The sequence below is a fragment of the Melozone crissalis genome, unplaced genomic scaffold (assembly GCF_028551555.1).
Source record: "Melozone crissalis strain CALT ecotype California unplaced genomic scaffold, PUWL_Pcris_2 ptg000042l_1, whole genome shotgun sequence".
Classification (NCBI taxonomy): domain Eukaryota; kingdom Metazoa; phylum Chordata; class Aves; order Passeriformes; family Passerellidae; genus Melozone; species Melozone crissalis.
Genome location: NW_026535820.1, coordinates 17057509 through 17076715, shown reverse-complemented (window position 1 = coordinate 17076715; position 19207 = coordinate 17057509). Strand labels below are relative to the sequence as shown.

The 19207-nt window shown below is 39.9% G+C and overlaps 1 protein-coding gene across 1 annotated transcript in view; it reads left to right on the top strand.

Annotated features, from left to right (window-relative positions):
- The window catches only part of LAMA3 (laminin subunit alpha 3), a 100026-nt gene that overhangs the window by 66329 nt on the left and 14490 nt on the right, over positions 1-19207 (top strand). The window contains exons 41-57 of the mRNA XM_054284554.1: positions 1570-1679; positions 3447-3527; positions 4905-5011; positions 7711-7761; positions 8136-8287; positions 8831-8941; positions 9052-9163; positions 9762-9929; positions 11050-11246; positions 11994-12110; positions 12617-12768; positions 14062-14203; positions 14792-14891; positions 15272-15388; positions 15472-15651; positions 17408-17550; positions 18588-18761. Coding sequence (XP_054140529.1) covers positions 1570-1679; positions 3447-3527; positions 4905-5011; positions 7711-7761; positions 8136-8287; positions 8831-8941; positions 9052-9163; positions 9762-9929; positions 11050-11246; positions 11994-12110; positions 12617-12768; positions 14062-14203; positions 14792-14891; positions 15272-15388; positions 15472-15651; positions 17408-17550; positions 18588-18761 — 2214 coding nt within the window. The remainder of the gene's footprint in view (positions 1-1569; positions 1680-3446; positions 3528-4904; positions 5012-7710; positions 7762-8135; positions 8288-8830; positions 8942-9051; positions 9164-9761; positions 9930-11049; positions 11247-11993; positions 12111-12616; positions 12769-14061; positions 14204-14791; positions 14892-15271; positions 15389-15471; positions 15652-17407; positions 17551-18587; positions 18762-19207) is intronic.

The window sequence follows — 19207 nt, the reverse complement described above, 5'->3', positions numbered from 1 at the left end:
GTGAGCAAAACAAAAAGCCAGGGGATAACATTTTGGGAGGAGGTTGCTCTAAGATGAAACCAGCACACATATTTTAAATACATCTCTTTTACTCTTTCTGCAGTTGAATTTATTATTCGATATTATGAAAATTGACAGTAATTTTTCAGAAACAGGTTCTGAATTTTCCATTAGGTTTTTGCAGGAACATATGCACCAGCTTTTATAGAGGCTGCATTTTAAAATGGTTTCTTTTGCAAACATAGTGCCTTTGTGATATTTGATGTTTAACTTCATGTCAAATGGCTCATGTGGAAACTGGAGCTTCTCCTGTTCTTTCCCAGAATCAGAACCTTTTATCAATGAACCACAGATATAGTTCTTTAACCAAAATAAAAACAAATTAGGTGTTACCACCTGAGGGAGGAGCTTGTGGTTGAGGGAATCTGGTGTGGAGAAATGGGAAGGAGAATGGAGTTTTAGAGGAGATGGGAGAGACAGAGCTGTTTCTCATTTGTAGGGAAAAACACCCCTCTTCTGCCAGTCATGGTAGTAGGGTCTTCAGACATAGCCCTGAGCTACTGCGGTCCCTGAAATGGAAGCACAGTTTGCTCAGTGACTGCTTCCAGCTGATTTCCTGCTTCCTTTTTTCCATCTTTTGCTCTGTTAGTAAGCCCTCAGCTCTGTGGGACATTTGATCAGTCTGTTGCACAGAAGACAAACAGTTGTAGAACTTGGGAGTGTGAATGCCTCTCAACTGTTAGTCATTTGATATTTTTCTTATGGCTGCTTATGTATTTTTATGCTGCTTGTGTATTTGAACAACTTCTATTTTAAATTAGCAACGCTTTAGGTAATGCAAAGGCAACTTCCTTATTCTGTACCCATAAGATATAAATGTATGATGGTTAGACAGCACTAGAATGAATAATGTTTCTAAACCAAGATACAATTCTCAACAATTGTATCATGGGAAAAGGGGTCAGCTGCATCAGTTTCAATAGTATTCTTAGCTTTTGCTTTCTATTACTTATTCCAGTTACTACAAAAAAAAAAATACAAGTAACACATACACTGGAGAAACTACATGAAATTCAATTCTGGTCTGAATCTACTACATGAAACAATTTTTGTATTTATTTAATGAGATTTTTAAAGGAATGTACTTTGGCTCAATTCATTGCATGCTTATAGATGCTATCTGCCTTCTAAGTAGTGTTAAGATGCAAAATTTAAAGTTTTATATAAATGTAGTGACTTTTAATTGTAATATGAAGACAGAGAGCATTAATGGAATGCTCCTTTAATAACTGTGAATCTGGCTGAGTTTCTTTTAAAATATGGTTAATTAAACTTATTTATCTGTTGCTTTTCCACAAGAGAAAGGAAACTGTGCTTTGTTAGCACAATTAGAAAATGGACTGAAATTGTTCTGTCCTGGCTATGAAGGCAGTTTGACAATAAATGCTTGCTTATATGGAAGAAAACGAACATATTCTCCAAGTAAATAGGCTGTATTTTTTTAAATAATAGTAAAGCCATATAGAGTGTTAAAGCACTGCTAAATGTCTTGCTCATTTCCTTTCCAAGGACTGTCAGTACAATACTGCTGGGGAGAAATGTGAGCACTGTAAAGATGGTTATTTTGGAGATGCCACTCAGGGTTCCTGCCGGGAATGCCCTTGCCCATATACAAACAGGTACAGTAAAAGCTTGTAAGAAGAGTCAAGCAGGGGAAGGAAGAAAAAAAAATGAGGGAGAGAGGAAAAAAAATCCCAAAGCCCAAACTCTGCTGCCATAGGAATATAATGATCTTCTCTGTTCTCTTACTGAGAGCTTGGTGGTCTGTCTCGCAGCATTGCCTTTTTTAGTAAGCTGAGTATGCCAATTCTCATTCAGATCCTGAACTTCAGAGGCACACTGCTCATAACCTTGGGGAGACCCAGACAGTAGAAGTGGGCTTTTTTTCAAAACCACCAGTACTACTTCTCCTTATAATGAGAAATCTACAATGAGGTCTTTTCCCTTACTGGGTGTATCCAGAATCCTTCTTTTTACTGGAATGGAAGGTGTTTAGCACCATTACTCTGGCTAGGAGATAAGAGAAAACAGTGAGCCTTCTATAGGAATTCAGAAAAAAATATTAAGGTGCAAAAGTAATGTAAAAACATTTACGGTCTTAAGCACATATCTAGAACTCTTTTAGTGTATGATTGCTTTTCCTGTCAAAGTTCTGTTTGAAAGGGTAAACATACTGAGATGAAAAGTGAAAAAATGAAACTTACTTGTATCTAATAAGGTTGCCAGGCTTTCAAAGCTGAACAGTTAATGGCATTTTAAATGCATGGTATGTTTAGCCAAATTATCATCATTGGCCACTTTTAACCATGGTAAATAAAATCAATTTTAAAACAAACCAAACAAACCCTAAGCTATAAATTGCTAAAGGCACCACATGGTATTTGCCAGGTGCATTAGCGCACACCACGTAACCCTAAGTAGGAGATTTACACCACCAGACAATAGACAGGTTTATCATTTATCAGAGAACTCTCTGATAGATCTGGTTTTGACAGCCTCTTCTGCAGGTGCTTGCCTGAGGCTGACTGAACATGTTTTTAGTCATCATTTGCCTTCAGAGCTCTGAAATATCTAGGGAGACTATAAACCTGTGCAGTTTCATAACTGCAGATGAGGGTGGTGAATATCATTCTAGACATAGGAAATGCACCCCACCTGGCATTACTGGAGTTGACAATTTTCCATCCAGTCAAATTCCAGTAATTCTTAGTGCAGACCTCTCTTTTGATATACAGACTTGCTTTATCTAACTGTTCATAGATTAAAAAATGAAAATAGCAAACACAGCCCTGCTTCACATCCTGCCTTCTCCTTCACAAACATTGAACTTTGAATCTAGACACATCTGCTTGAAAGAGCAGAGAAAAAAGTTCATTGTGTTAACCAGATCCTTGGGATTCCAAAAATTGTGCACAACTCTATTTTGCCTTGGTTAAAAAAACCCTAAATAACATTAGCTGCATAAAAACATCCTTTAGTGTTCTCATCCATTGAAAAGGAAAGGAAAGGTGTGTAAACATGAGGAAACGTATGTCTAGCACAGGCTATTGGTTCTTGCCTACTAAGATAAAATAGCTACCCAGACTTGTTTTATGACATCACTATTAAGGTTTATTTTAGGAATTCCTTTGGGTAGTGAACTATTACATTCAGGCCACAGGGCCAGGAAATTATAATTTTTTGAGTCTAAGGAAGTGATTTGCACAAAAAAAAAAAACTTCAAAGAATTAGTCACAATAAATTATCTAGAGGCAATTAAATTAGCTGAGAAGTAATAATTTGGTGGTGTAAAAACTTTTTAATCTGAAAGTCATTAAACTGAACCTCTAGAGTGTCAAACCTATTTGATCATGTGCTCCCAATAATATTTTTGCTTCTTCTCAAAGATTTGCAGTTGGCTGTGTGGCAAATGGTGAAGAAATCCAGTGTCTCTGCAAAGAAGGCTACACCGGGGCTCGCTGTGAGCGGTGAGTAACCTGTTTCTCAAAACAAAGTTTTGAGAGATGATAAAAGGAGGGATCTCTGTATTGGGACAGACACATGTGGACATATGGACATGCACCTATGCACAGTATGTATGTCCATAAGGAGCAACTATTTATATGAATAGCTGCTGAAGAGTGGTGCTGTGGTGTAATTCCACTCAAAAACCCAATACTCCCTGGGGAAATGTAAGCAATTCTCCACAGACTACTGACTGCACCATTTTTACTGAGAAAAGGGGTCTGCCTCTTTGCTGAAATGCCCTATGCTTTGCCTCGTCCTGCACTCTGGTAATAATGACTCCCTCTTATTTCACCCCTTTTCAAGCTAAAAACATTTTCGCCTTTTCCTCCAGTGTGTACAATGGTGCCTCAATGGTCTTATCCAACAGCAACCATGTAACATTTAGCACCATACCCTTCATCCCAAATCATTCTGGTGTGTATCCTCAGTTGGAACTTACACACACCAGGCTGAAGCCATCTCTTTTGCTGGAACATTGCAACAGTCTGGCAAAGCAAGAGAGGAACAACAGAGTGGTTTCAAGCAGCCAGAGGACCCAATTTCACTGAGTTTCAAATCCAGAGAGAACTGAACTGTAATGGAGTGGTGTTGTGTGTCTGGTTTGGAAATTTGAGGTTAATAAGTCATAATGTCACATCTGAAGACAGGACCTGCAGTAGGACCTGGTCTTGTTCTCCAAGACTGGTGCCTTTGACCCTGTCTAATCTGCAGTTTGTAGGTATTTTCTGTTCCAGGTGTAGCTGTACCTCAGCTGCTCATCATGGCCCTTTGATCCTGCATTATCCCCCTTACAGATCTTACCACAGAGTGACTTCTAGGAATGGTAGCTATCCAGTGTGAACAATGTATTTTACCTTTAAAATATTTAGAGCTCAGTCACACAGACTGCTTTGCTGGCAGGAGGCAAGAGGGGGTATCACACAGCAGAAGGGTGATGATGTCATTCAGTGCTGTTGCTGTTGGAAATCTCAGCTGTGCTTGCAGTGTGATCCCCCTCAGTACATGTTTTGTGCTGGGATCACAGACCAGAATGGTATGGTTTGCTTGGTTAAGCCTTGTCAAATTCTTGTCAGATTAAGTGAATTATTCCTGCAAGAGCACTGTGGGAGTTTTATTTTTAGAAAAAAATCCTGCAGCATTCACAAAGATATTTTTAGCATAGTGCAGAGGATACTGTAAACCAAAAATATATTATTTCTGTCTAAGTCAAGACATGAAATCAAAAGTTCTTGAAAGTTTCTTCAGGCAAATAACTGGGTTTTTATCTCAAGGGAAAGTATATTCCACAGAATTAGCTTCAACTATTTAATAAATATTACTTGTATCTCTTTATCTAGCTGTGCTCCTGGATATTTTGGAAATCCACAAAAATATGAAGGCTTCTGTCAGAAATGTAACTGTAATAATAATGGACAGCTGGCTAGCTGTGACCACCTGACTGGAGGTATGTGAGGGCCTGTGAATGGAGCATTGTTCTGAATGGAAGGGGGAGCATTGTTTTCTCTTTGGGAAGCAAAGAAGGAAAAGAAGGAAGGTACTTGGATAAGCTGAACTCAAAGAAACATCTAGGCTTACAAGACATGTAGATAATTTTTTTACAAAATGTAAAATTTCCTAAAACACAACACCACAGTAATAGAAGGGCTGTCCATGAGTCATCAGGTTTACCCTTCTAAATGGTTTTGTCTTGTATTTCCCTCCATAAATACTGCCAAGTTTTTGTTTTTGTTTCATGGCAGTGCTTTTAAATATATCATGGTTCCTTTGTTGACAGGGTTAAATCATATCCTGCCAGTCTGTCTTACGGATTTAGGAAACTGAGCATCCTCAAAATGTCTTTTTAAATGTCTTTTTAAAATGTATTTGGCGCAGTTTAGTGAAATCTTCAGATTCTGCTTCAGGCACTGCCGTCTTAGGTATCCAAGCTTCCTGCATTTGCAATGGAAGTTAGAGCCTGACTCAGGAGGCTCTTTTATAAATCCTGCTACGCTGCTCTTCTAGCTAAAACATTAATGATTTCCCAGAACCAGTCACACATGTACTTCACTACTACTAAGCTCTTACATAATGCCATGGGCATAGGTTTGCTCGATCTATTAGAATTCTGAAATAAAGAGCCTGATCTTACAGTCCTCAGAATGTCTTTACCTTGATTCACCTCAGTCCCTTAGGATACTCCTTTATATTCAGAAATACAGAGACCTCTGCTCCTGAAATGTCCTTGATTCTCCCATATTTTCATTCACCAATAACATTTCACTTTTCCTTCCCTGTAGACAGATTTTCTTCCTCATATGTTAGCAAAGTTTCCAACTAATAACTCCAATTTCTGTACTCTTAATTTCTCTGCACTGCTGTTCATCCTGCAGTCTAGTAACTGCAAGGAACCCATTGTCTGTTCTTGGCCACAGAAATCGGAAACAGCAGGTGATATGAACTGTTGTTGGCAGCTCGTGCAATTTTTCAATAGCTTGTTCTCATTTCATATTTAATCATTGAAGTAATACATCTCTATTATACCTTGTATGGAACAAATCCAAGCAGTGTTTGATGTTTTATCATTCCTTTCTTTATTGAAGCAACAGTTTGCCAGGACAAACTAATCCATAGGGCAATATTCAACAAGCCAGTTTGTTTTCCTCCAAGTACACCTCCTGATCAGCATTAGTCCCTTTCTCTGAATTAGGAATAAGCCCCTCTGTGATCATAGGCACAGCATGTTCTAGCAGGTTCCCTTTGCATGATGTTTGGCGCTTGGCCAGCACTTCACCATTTCTTGGCTGATGTTGTTGGTGCACAAGCTGTAATGATAGTTTTATTTAATTAATACTTCATGGTGACAGCTGAAATATGCTTGCTGTTAGCTGACCTACACAACAGCAGAACTGCAGGGATGTCTGAATTTTGGAGGAATTTCCTTCATTCTCTTAAAAACACATCCTTTATGATTTGTCTCCTTCTGGCAGCGGTAATCACTACCAACCTCGTTTAACTTCCCAATGACTTAATGTGCAAGTGCCAAAGGAAATGGCACAGCTAGGCGGTTTGTTCCAGGCTGTTTCATGCTGCTGGTAAAGTTCAGGTCCAATTTTATCACTGTATCCTCTCACAAGCTGCAGGCTGTTGATGGCTCTTGATGGTGGCAGCCTATACTGAGTGCATCCTTTTCCCTTAGAGTAAAAGGCATAGAATCATTAAGGTTGGAAAAAGACTTTCAAGATTATCAGGTTCAAGCTTTGACCAAGATGCATGGCCCTTTTCATTTTCAAGAGGAGATGACAGCTTGGCAGTGGGACCAAGCCTGTAAAAGGAACTTGGGCATCAAGATGGGGAGATACCTGTCCTATATGATGACATTTTTAGGAGCCAGTTCCTCTCCTGCATCCTAGAAGTTAGTATCCCAGGATGTTACTTGACATGCGCCTGGAGACTGTTAAGCTTCTCATAACAAGGTTTGTAAAAACCAAACAAAAGAGTGCATTGGACAGGAAATCACCTGTGCTGGCTTGTTGGAAAGTCTGAGGGCAATGTTTGTTATATATGACCTGCATCTGTGGTCCAGGCTGCATGCCTTGTCCTACGTACAGTGCCTCCATCCATGCACACACGCTGTGGATTTTTCTCAAGCTTGATTAGTACCTTAATCTTGGAAGCTGTGGCAGGCATGAAGGAAGGCCATAAATATTTCCCAGCTCCTTCTGGGTATGACATTCTTTGGGGAATCAGAACCTGTGGTGTGAACCTGGATACTGAAGTAGACAAAGGGGTTTGAACCTATGTCCTGGATAAAGTGCTTTAACAATATAATCTTGTCTCCAATCCTGGTGGTGTTTTTCTAGGCAAATTCTAGCAATACATTTGAGAGGGTCTCCTGCTCCTATCCAAGTAGCATATATTGTGGGGTTACACTAGGTTTCCTTTGAGGGATGGAAAAGGTGTTGCTTTCATCAAGGCATTAGTGGGAGTTGAATGTTCTAGCATGCTCCAGCCTTCTGAGCATTTCAGCTCATTTACAGTGGATATGGATTTATGAAAGGGCAGCATCACCTCTTAATGACTGCAAACATGAAAAGTGAGGGGAAAAAATACAATAGTATTTCCATAAGGAGACTTGGGTTACTAATGACCTTCTTGTGATTTCAGAATGTTTCAATAATGAACCAAAAGATGTGGATCCCAATGAAGATTGTGACGGTAAGTGATAAAATAGAATTGCAGTTGGATCACTTTCAACTGGCTCTGAATACATACTGCTGACTCTTTTAAGAGTGACATAGTTTTAAAAGGACTGAGATATCCTGTAATGAATGTTTTAAAAGCAAATATTCACCCAGGTACTTGGAAAAGTGATTAAAGAGATGCACATCTAGTCAGGTGTAAATGGAATCTCCTCCTTACTTTTGACTTAAGTCACTTTCCTTAATGCTGTAGGCTTTGTTTTGCCTTTGTTCTTCTGACTACACCAGGTGACAAACTTCTGAGCTTTTCCATCATTACTAATGTGTTCAGTGAAATGTTCTCTGTGTAAAATATCAAGGATATGTATTGATTCCCACTGCTCCCTCCAGCCTGTGACAGCTGTGTGATTACACTGCTGAAGGATTTGAGCACAATAGGTGACGAGCTTCAGCTCGTCAAGTCTCAGCTGCAAAATGTCCATGCAAGTACCCACACTCTGGAGCAGATGAGAGACCTGGAAACACGCATCAAGGACTTAAAGGTAGGCACACAAAAACACAGAAAAGTGAGTTTCAGATTAAATGGATAGGCAATGAACCCAGGAACCTTTGCCATAGTTTTGTCACTTGCAACAAGGCATACATCAACCCTGGATTCCACATACCAGGTGCTGGCAGCACTGGGCTTCTTCACCTGTCAGAAAGTAGCTGTGTTTTCCATGTCATGCTGTGGAACAGAATCAGTTTCTCTGCTTTTTTTGAGGCCTGCTCACCTTGGAAGTTATACTTCTGAGGTGTCCCTCTAGCTATGTCATTTTCAAGCACTTCATGTCACTGCATTATCAAAAACCCCCAACATTCCTCTTGCTGTTATCAAAATTCATTTTAAAAAAAGGTTCTTTGGTTGGAATAGCAGTTGCTATACTCCCAGATAAAACCCTCAGGTTTTGGAAAGGAATTGTTTGGTTTTTATATCAGTAATTCTTTTATTTACCTTGGGTAAAGATTTAATCCAGTGACATTTTTGCTTTTTGTCTAGTGTGCAGTGGGTGACTTATTGGATTAATTTTTTCCTTTCTTTTCAGGTCTTATTGAACAATTATCGTTCTGTTGTTCATAATCAAGGTTCTAAGGTAGATGAGTTGGAGACAGAATACGTTAAACTAAATCGTGATGTAAATGCTCTCCAGGAAAAGGTGACTTACCTTTTTAATCAATTTAAATCAATTTACAAGTACGTCTCCTGACTATGTGTTAGCATGCTGTATCCAGATACTTTTAAGCTAATAGGTTTTTTCCTTGCTAGGCTGAAATGAACTACAAAGAAGCTGAGAGATTATTTGACAATTTTGGCCAAACTCATCAGAAAGGAAAGGATTTGGTTTCACAAATACAAGTAGTGGTCAACAATATACGAGGTAAAAAATAATTTCTAACTCATGTTTTGTTTTATAGTGTCTTTTCAGCTTATTTACAATATTCTTAATTCCACATAAGAAGTTTTCTTAGAATTCAACTTTGTAAATCAGAATTTAGTCACAGCTGTAATATTCACTCGTCCTGTTAGAAATCTAATATATAAGGTTAGTTTAGGACCCTACCTTCCCTATGAAGGGAAAAGGGACAGAGAAGCTTCACTACAGAGACATTTCAAGCAACAAATTTGACTATCCTAGGCTTGAAGAGTATTTCAAGTATAACTTTGTTTTGGGTTGTTATCATGGGCTCTTTAAAGTTAGAAGCTTAAAATTATTGCTGTGAACTTGGTCGTTTGGGACGAATTTCAAGGCCAATGCCATCTTGCTCTCTCTGGTTGTGTGTCATAGGATACTTTTCATCTTAATAGAATTAATGGAAAATGGATCAGTTTCATTAAGGAAAAAAAAAGACATGCCTATTCCTGAATTCATTAACGAAACAGATCCATCTCAGAGAAGATGTTGGCCCTGTCATTTGGGAATCTTGAATAGGCTTAAGCACATTCTGTTTTTAACTTTGGCAGTGCTTTTTTTTCAGTGCTCCTGGAACAGGTAGCTGGCACAAACGCAGGAGGGAACAACCTGCCCCTGGGAGATGCCTCTGAGGAACTGGCCGAAGCCCAGCGCATGATGGCCGAGATGCGGAGCCGCAACTTCGGCCAGCTTCAGGCTGAGGCAGAGAAGGAGAGGACGGAAGCTCAGCGCTGTGAGTGCTGCTCCTCTCAGCTTCTGACTTTCTGGAAAGATCAGTCTTAATTCTGAAGAATTATTGATTGGGTTGGAGTAGAGGGAGGGGCCTTTTGCAGCGTATCCCTGAGATTTGAAGCTGTTGTTAGTCAACGGGAAAGTGGTCGTTCTGGAGGGGATTTAAGGGCATTTTTTGTGTGTTATGGAAGAAAATGGGTTGAGCTGGGGAAGAAACCCAGTAGATCCTTCTTTTGTAGCTAGATCAATCTCAGTAAAATAAAGAGGTAGCGAATCCCAACACACTTATGCAATACTTCCGTGTATCGTAAGAGATAGGCAGTGGTACACAGAGTTATTTTAGAGGAATTGCATATGTAATTTAACAACAGATTTTCAGAAGCTGCTAGAGTAGTCTAAGGGCCAGGTCATACAAGGACAAAGAAGTTCAAGAGTTCTAGTTGCACTAGTTGTACTCCCTGTCATGTTCTCTGTGAGTGTTTGACTGGGACATTCAGAAACTTGGTTCCAGACAGTGAAGACATCAAGAAAAGTTGCAGGCTTATCTCCAAGGGGCATAGTGGAGGGATGTGGAATGTGAATGTCACCCATATGAGTGACAGTTAATTTCCATCAACCCTGAGCATGGATACCTACCTCTGAGTGACTCTTCTGTATCCTATTTTCTCAGCAGTGTAATGGGTGTGCTAAAGAGTGTGATTAATTTGTCATCTTTTGTGTTCCTATATTCTCTGAAATTAAATGTGCTCATATCTCTCCATTGATTACAGAGGAGGCTTTGATAACTAGTGCAGTTGTAGATGTTTATATTGTAGATGAAATTGTTGATGAAATTATGTTATTTTCATATAAAAAAGAAAATTAGTATTTTCCTTACTTAAGAGAACATTTATCTGTGTTCTGTGTCTGCAGCAGCAAACTAGTGAGCAGATTTGATCCAGCGAGATGCTGAATAGTATTTTTGCTATAGTAGCACTGAAATTAGCATTGCAGAAGATGCTCAGTTCACACAAGTATAGCTTTATAATCCCAAATGCCAAGGCCTTTTTAACAAAGTTGGTTCTGTTCCCTTTCTTCTCTGAACAAAACTTTTCTTTCTGGTCCTGGTCCTGATACTGCAGTATTGGCACGTATTAAGAATGAACTACAGAAGCACCACCAAGAGAATCGTGGGCTTATTAAAGTTGTGAGGGATGCACTGAATGAATATGAATCCAAAATCACTGACCTTCGTGAAGCTCTGAACGATGCGACAGCTCAAGTCAAGCAGGCTGAAGGCTTAAACAGAGACAACACAGTTCTGTTAGAAGACATTAAGGTAATGTTGGGCATCAGGAGAAAAAAATTAAACCTCAGAAGATAAGAAGTGGTTTTGGTTGCTGCTTTTGACCTCACAAAGCCAAGCAGCACTAATTCTTTATAGACTTTCTTCAGGATCTCTTTCCATGTTCTAATGGGTGTGTGGACAGGTCTAAATGTGTGTTCTGCTGCTTATGGTCTCTTTGTGTGACCAGAACATGGACCTGATGAGAGCAGGGAAGGACAGTCTCTGCCCAGAACTTCTTTCCAGCTGCCACTAGTGCTTTTGTTTCCTTTTCTAGACCAAATTCCTGATGCTGATGTATTTTTCATAGTAAGTTCTTCAAAGTGTTTAGCTTTAACAGCCATGAAAGATGGGAGCAAAAATGGGTGCAATACTGTTAAATTACTTGGGATTAGTGTTCCACATAACAGCTTCTGAGGTCTCATCAGGACAAGGAACAGCTGTTATTACTGAGCAGTATTTAAATTTTACAGCTGGTAAAATACTACAAGAAATAAGTGCATGCTGCACTTATTTCTTGTACTATTCTCTAATTGTGGCCTTGTTGAAATATATCACTGGTTTAGCACACTCATCTAATGAAAAAAGTGACTGTGCCCTTGGTAAATCCTAGTGCCAGCTAGATTAGGTTTGGGTTTGTTGTTTTGGTTTGGTTTTTTGAATTTCGGTTTCAAGATACGGCTTTTCCTGCCCCTTTTCATAACTCAATCACATGTTGTTCACCTTCTCATTTTTCCTCAGAAACGGATTGAGGAGACAAATGTGCAACAGAATGGTGTCCTGGATATTCTGAGCTCAGCCCGGTCTTCCCTGACACAAGCTAAGAGTGTGCTTGGATTATTGCAAGAGAGCAAAGAGGTAAAGTTTAAGAGAAGGTAAAAAACCCCAATATCTTCTTGGAGATGAGGCTTATCTGAGCCAGTCAAGAAAGGAAGGATCCCACAGCCCATGCTGGATGCATAAGGAGTCTGCCTGCCTGCACAGGTTTCTGTAAGAGAAACTTGTTGAGGGCTGTGATGTGTCTGAGGAAGACGCTGAGCTGCAGATATCAGAATTGGGGAGAACATCTGTGAAAAGTACCATAGGCAATTGTGCTATTCTTGTATTTCTTTCTGGTTAATTGCTTTTAGCCACTGTCAGAGAGGCAAGATACTAGGCTAGAAGGGTCTTTGCTCTGACTCAGCTTTTATGTAATGGATCTGGAAGCATAATGTAATGACTCCAGTAACCTGCAGAATAAGTTGGAAGGGAATGTTTTTCCCTTTGGTCGCCTCAGGTGCAAGGTATCTGTACCACTGAAGTATACATGAACAAAATGAAACATGTACAAATAGAAATAAAATCATATCTTTTAAAAAACATAGGAATATGAAAGCCTGGCTGCTCAGCTGGATGGAGCAAGGAAGGACATGAATGAAAAAGTGGCAAATCTCTCATCAGCAAGCAAAGAACCACTGGTGGTGAGGGCCGAGGAACATGCCAAATCTTTGCAAGATTTGGCAAAACAACTGGAAGAGTATGTTGCCATTCCTGTAAATGAGTAATTCTTGTACAGAACAAAAAAAGTGGTTGTAATGATCTGTAATTTCACTTGCTTTTCTAACTGTTTGCAAAATTAGAGGGAAATTCAGTTGGTCTCTTTCTGCTTCTTCATGATGTACAGAAATTTTCTTTTTCTCCAAAAACCACATCTTCCTGGTTTTTTCCTGGTTATATCCCCCTAGAAGTGTGAACTCACGTAATACTGTTTTATACTACTGTACTAACACTTCATTACCATCTTACTAGCAAGAGAAAATCCTCAAGTACAGAGTGGGAAGATGTTTAGCATATTTTTTGTAGAGTTATTTCAGGTACTCATACTCAGGGATGCTTATATGGTATCAAAGAATTGAGGCAAATTGAGTAAATAGCTGTCTTGGAAGTCTTCAGACATGCCTGCTCAGCACTATGGAGGAAAAGACCTCCATTGGTTTTCTCATCCTTCAAGGAATCTTCTAGAAAGGCAAAAATATTATAAACTTGAAAGGAATCAAACGTGTCTGTCCATTATTTGTACTTTGCACTGGAATTATGAGAGGGGTTTTGGAGGCCTTCTGTGATCCATCAGAACAAAATGAAAAAAGTTAAATCCTGGTTTACTTTTCTCTGTACAAATTGTTTGCATTTTGTCGTTGCACCAACTGCAAAGTCTCAGAAAGTTAAATTCCAAATTACCTAACAGCTGGAAAATTCTTGGGTAAAAAAACACATTTTCATTACTATTTTTGTTAGTTTTCAGTGTGATTTTTTTTCAATTAAGAAGGCACTGTTCTCACAAATACAAGGCAGCTAGTACTAGACAGTTTTATAGTTCACAGGGAGTGGGTAGAAGAGATTTTGTCTGTTGTTTCTGATTCCAGAGCTGCTGTGCTGGCTCTTGGGGAAAACACAGAAGGTCTTGCTCGATGATCTGACATCTACAGTTCTCTGAATTCCTCTTAACTGAATGGTATTTGGAGGCTGGTATTGAGGTGCCTTACTATTTTCCATATGCTTTGGTGAATTCTCTCCATCTTAATAATTTGAAGGCTGCTTTGGAGTCTCACAGCTGTGCTTTTCCATATGCCTGAACTTATCCTGTCTTCTGAAGAGTCTTTCCATGTTGATCTATCACCAAATTTGACTTTTTTTGTAGAATGAAGTCACAGATCTAATTGAAAATAATTTTCTGTGTTGGTGTTACTTAGAAAATACCGAGTTCAGATCTGATTGGAATGCATCTCACAGCCTTGGAAGAAGGCTGCATTTTTCACCCTGTTTCCCACAGGATAAAGAACAGTGCCAGGAAGGACGAGTTGGTAGGCTGTGCTGTGGAAGCTTCTAGTGCCTATGACAATATTATTGGTGCCATCAAGGCAGCAGAGGAGGCAGCCAACCAAGCTGGGAAAGCAGCTGACTCAGCTTTATCGGTAAGTATCAGTAAGTGGCCAAATCACAATAAACTTGTTACAGCCAGGGGTCTATTTTCTTTAACTATCTCAGAGGCCCCAAAATCAGACACCTGTGTGTCTTGGCATGCTTTATTTTTCTGTGACCTTTTGTATGAGTTGCTGTTCTGCATGTTGATTAATTAGTCTTGGCTCAGCACTAACCAGGCCAATTACAGCCTTTCTGATGGGACTGCCCATATGAGTACTGACTGTTGCTTTCAGCGCAAAATAAAGACATCTTACAAGGCAAGCCTGGTAATCACTGCAGGTGATTTCAGGCGTTCTTTTACTCTGTACTACTAATACCCACAAGCTTTTCAGCAGAGATATAACATCCAAAAGCTGTATGCTGGTAATTTCCTCCTAATGCCTTAAAATCTGTCTGAAGATTGCTAAAGACCAAGGTTGTAGTATGCTTGAATTAACCTGGGTAGTTGTTGCTAAAGGTTATGTTCTTCAGGTGAGATCTCAGAGGAGTTCTTTAAATTGGATTGGGCTCTCTCTTTTACTCTTTAAATTTTAATGCAATTATCAAGTTATCTTACAGTACCATGCTTCTGTTGTCAGACTGTGAAGAGAGAAGACCTATCAGGAAAAGCTGCAAGGTTAAAAACTGAGAGCAGTGCACTCATGGATCAAGCACAGGAGACTAAAAGGACATTGCAAGGTACTAAGAAAGAAGGTGGTACTAGAAATATTGGCACAGCATGAGAAACTTTCCTTGAACCACAAATTCACATCTCAGCAAAGCCCTTCAGCACTTGTTCAATGAAAAAATGCGAGTTCCATTACAGTGGGACTTTTTGTCATAGTTATTTCCCATGGCAAAAGGGCAAGGAAGTAGATTTCTGGCTTCTGCTATGCTATACCCCTTTGCAGTCCTCCTGTCCAGCAAATTCTTTGCCTTGTGCTTGTTTTGCAGTGGATTCAATGCGCAGTGGCAGCATGAGCTGTGTAAGAGTATAGACGAGTGCTGCAACACCATCTGTCTAACAGAAAATTGATATTTTTCTTTGGAATTCTCACGGGGCTTTCACTGTTTTGCAGCTATTGGTCCTAACCTGGAAGACCTAAAACAAAGACTTGATGTTGCTGATGGAAAGACAAATACACTGAAAGTTGATCTTGTTACTGCTCAAAACAATCTCGATGGTATAAACAGAGGTTTGTTACTTATGGATCACTTCTGGCCTGCCCCTTTTATCTGTTACTGTAAGAATTTGCATGTTCATTTCTGTCTGTTTCAGATGACATTGACAGCATCATCACCAGTGCAAGGAGCATGGCAGAAGATGCCAACTCTGTCACCAACAGTGTGTTGGGTGAACTGGTCCCAATTGAAGCAGAAGTGGAAAGAATTAAGAGTAACTATGGAAGCACACAGAGTGCCAGCTTCAATAAAGCACTGATGGAGGCAAACAATTCAGGTATTGCAGGTGCTGTGAGGGACCTGCCAAATCACTGTAAGGGTGAACATGGCCAGTTTGCAGCAGGAGCTTTAATCACTCAAATGTTAGGCACGTACCCTAAGCTGGTGTTCTGAACTTCTTTTATGGCCAGTAGAAAGGGACAGGCACAGCAGAAAGTGACTCAGGCTGTTCTGTGCTGTGTGTTGAAAGCTAGTGCCATGAGTGGTCTCTAAAGATTGGGAGGCCAGTGGCTAGTGGGGGACCTCAGGGGTCAGCTGGATGTGATCCAGTTCAACATCTTTATTAATGATCTGGATGGTGAGGCAGAGTGTGCCTCAGCATGTTTGCTCCTGATGCTGAACTGGAAGGAGTGGCTGATAGACCAGAGGGTCATGCTGCCATCCAGACAAACCTCAACAGGCTGTGGAAATAAACTGCTAGGAACCTCTTGAACCTCCTCCAGCAAGGAGAAGTCCTGGACCTGAGGAGAAATAAACCCATGTACCATTATAGGCTGAGCAGGTGGCCAAGCTGGAAAAAAGCTTTGTAGGAAAAGACCTCAGGGTCCTGGTGGCATGAAGTTGAAGATGAGCCTGCAATGTGCCCCTGGGGTAAAAGGTTTAAACACAGGAGATTCCCTCGGAACATGACAAAACAGTGCTTTTACTGTGAGGGTGACTGAGTACTGGCACAGGTTGTCCAGAGAGGTTGTGTAGTCTCATCCTCAGGAATATTCAGAAGCCTGCCGAGGCAAGTTCGGGGCTACTGGACCTAGGTGGCCCTGCTTGAACACAGAGGTTGGACACTGACCTCCAGAGGTTTCTTCCAACCTCAGCTGCTCTGTTATTGTGTGATTTTCTGCTGCATTGGCTAGAGAAGGGCCCTAGACTATTACCTTAGGCTACATGTTTGTTAAATTAAATTAAGTGAAAAGGATTGCACAGAGCCACTGCTGAATACAAAATAAGGGACAAACACATGCCCAAACAACTTCATTTGACATCTTTTCATCAGCTTTATCTGATAAAATCAAGTAAGAGGAAAACATTTTAAATAATACAAATACAAGAGCTAGTCCTGCATGGTATTACAGGGTTGTAACTCATCCCTGCAGTTACCAAACTAGTTTATAAGTCATATTTAGAAAAACAAAACGTCTAGATTTCATTTTATTTGCCTTCTGCATTATTGGGTTGGAGATGAGAAATTGTTTCCTATTATAATGAAAGTTGAAATACTCATCATATTTTATTTTCTCTAAAATAAACCTGGCCAGATTCCGTATAACACTACTAAACTGTGCTGATTAGCAGCCTTGACATAAGAACATAATTCATGCCCTACTCAGTCCGGCCAGCAATCTGCCTACCCCATTATTCACTCTGGCAGTAAGAGATGCTATGAGCCTGAGTCCTATCTGCTCTCCTTTATTCTCATTCTCCCCTAGCATCCACAGCCACTGGGTAATATGTCAGCAGCAACCACATCACTGTTCTATTCAATACTTTTTTCTGGACCTTTACCTAAAACATTTTTGGAAGTGCTGATTCTGGCTGCTTCTGCAAATACCTTTGGCCAAAAATTTCAGGAGTACAATAACCTCTGTATAAACTGCTACTTTTAGTGAGAGCTTCCTAATATTGTAGGACCAGTCAAAACTGTTTTGTCATTACCCTGTCCACAATTTTCTGATAATTGTGTAGTGATTCCATATTTTTGCATCTTGTTTTCCTCCTCCTTTTTAATATCAACTATTTGCTTTCTTTCATTGCAGTAAAAAATTTGACAAACCAGCTTCCAGATCTGTTCAGCAAGATCAAGAGTATCAACCAACAGCTGATGCCAATCAGCAACATCTCTGAGAATATAAATCGTATAAGAGAGCTGATTCAGCAGGCAAGAGATGCTGCAAATAAGGTCTGTCCTGAGCATTGCAATCGTGCTTGACCTCAGTGGTTTGGATACACAACACTACTTTCATTCCTCTTTCTAAATAATTTTATTTCAATGTGTGTGAGAGACCAGACATAAGTTTAATTCAACAGCACTACCCAGCAACTGAAGTAACTGTGGTGATGAGAAGCATAATAATTCATACATAAAAATCACAGGATGCAGTAGCATCCTGCTACATCTTTCTCCCATTAATTTTTTTCCCCAGGGCATCTCTGTAATACTTATTTGTACAGCAGCCTCTTGCCTTGCAAGGTACATTGTGGTGGCTTTAGCAGAGGGACAGAGTTGGCTCTGCTGCTTAGAGACCGGACTCTCCACCCATGCATGGTCAACTGAAAGCTGATGCTGCCAAAGAAGTTGTGCCGCCCTGTTACTCCAGCTGCTCCAAAATGTTAGAAATTGGCTTCTGGCACTTTATTAGACTGCCCTTTGTCGTTTAAGGAACTGCTGTAGTTGCTGAAGTGATAGTGTGGTCTCAGGTACTAAGAGCCATCCCTGAGATCATCACAAATAGCCTAGAGCTACAATGAATAAGAGGAATCAGTGATCATGGTGTATTTAGCTGGAATAGGATGTGTCTTTATGATATCAGAGGTGCATTGTAATTCCCAACAGTCAAGTCCAGCTAAGTGAAGCACCAGGATGTGTTTGTAGACATCTGAATAATTCATAGCTTGCTCTTCAGAGCTGCAGGGCACATCCTTCCCTGTCCGTGTATTGAAGGTAACAGTTACTTGACAGAGGCACAGTAAGTGTTGATTAATTAATGTCTGGAACAAAAAAGTGCTGTGTTAAGTATTGATAATACAGACTACTGCATTATCCACTCTGCCTCCTAATTATTTTGTTTGGTAGGATCAGAGTCCAGATCTGTGGTAATTAATGGTTGAAACATGACTAGGATGTGTAATGGGTTACTTTGTAATTAAACTCACCAGTGAAACAGTAGTGGTAGCAATAGTCAATTGTAACATACTCAACTTTGGTTTTCTTAACAGGTTGCTATTCCCATGAGGTTCAATGGCAGCTCTGGGGTAGAGGTTCGACCTCCAAGCAACCTTGAAGATCTAAAGGGCTATACTTCACTTTCCTTGTTCATCCAAAGACCTAAGAAAAGATCAGACACTCAGCAGAGGGCAAATAGGTTTGTCCTGTACCTGGGTAATAAAAATGTAGGTATATTTTGATATTTAATCTGATTTTAAGACCAAATATCATGTTTTGAGAAAAGGATGGGAAGTGATCTGTTCTGATTGAAGTTTGTAGCTACTCTTGGCCTATTTCTTTAAAATTGCATTTAAGTTATGGTAGAAGTGTTATTTTCATTCCTTCCCTAGCAAAGTAACTAACAAGTGGCTGAGCCTTGTCCTTTGATGCTTTGCTCTTTTGCTCCTTTGGAAGTTACTTCTCCATCATGGATACCATCACACATTCTTATCAGAGCTGTCAGTTTCTGCAGCAGTCAGCACAAACTCAGCCCAACTCCTGCCTCAGAGCTTTGCCTCTTTTCACAGTATAAGTCACTGAGTTTCTCTTTTGGATAAAAAAAAGTGATCGTTCCACTTTTAAAATTCAACCCCTCAGCTCTTAATTTTTTGTCTTCTGAATATGCAGAATA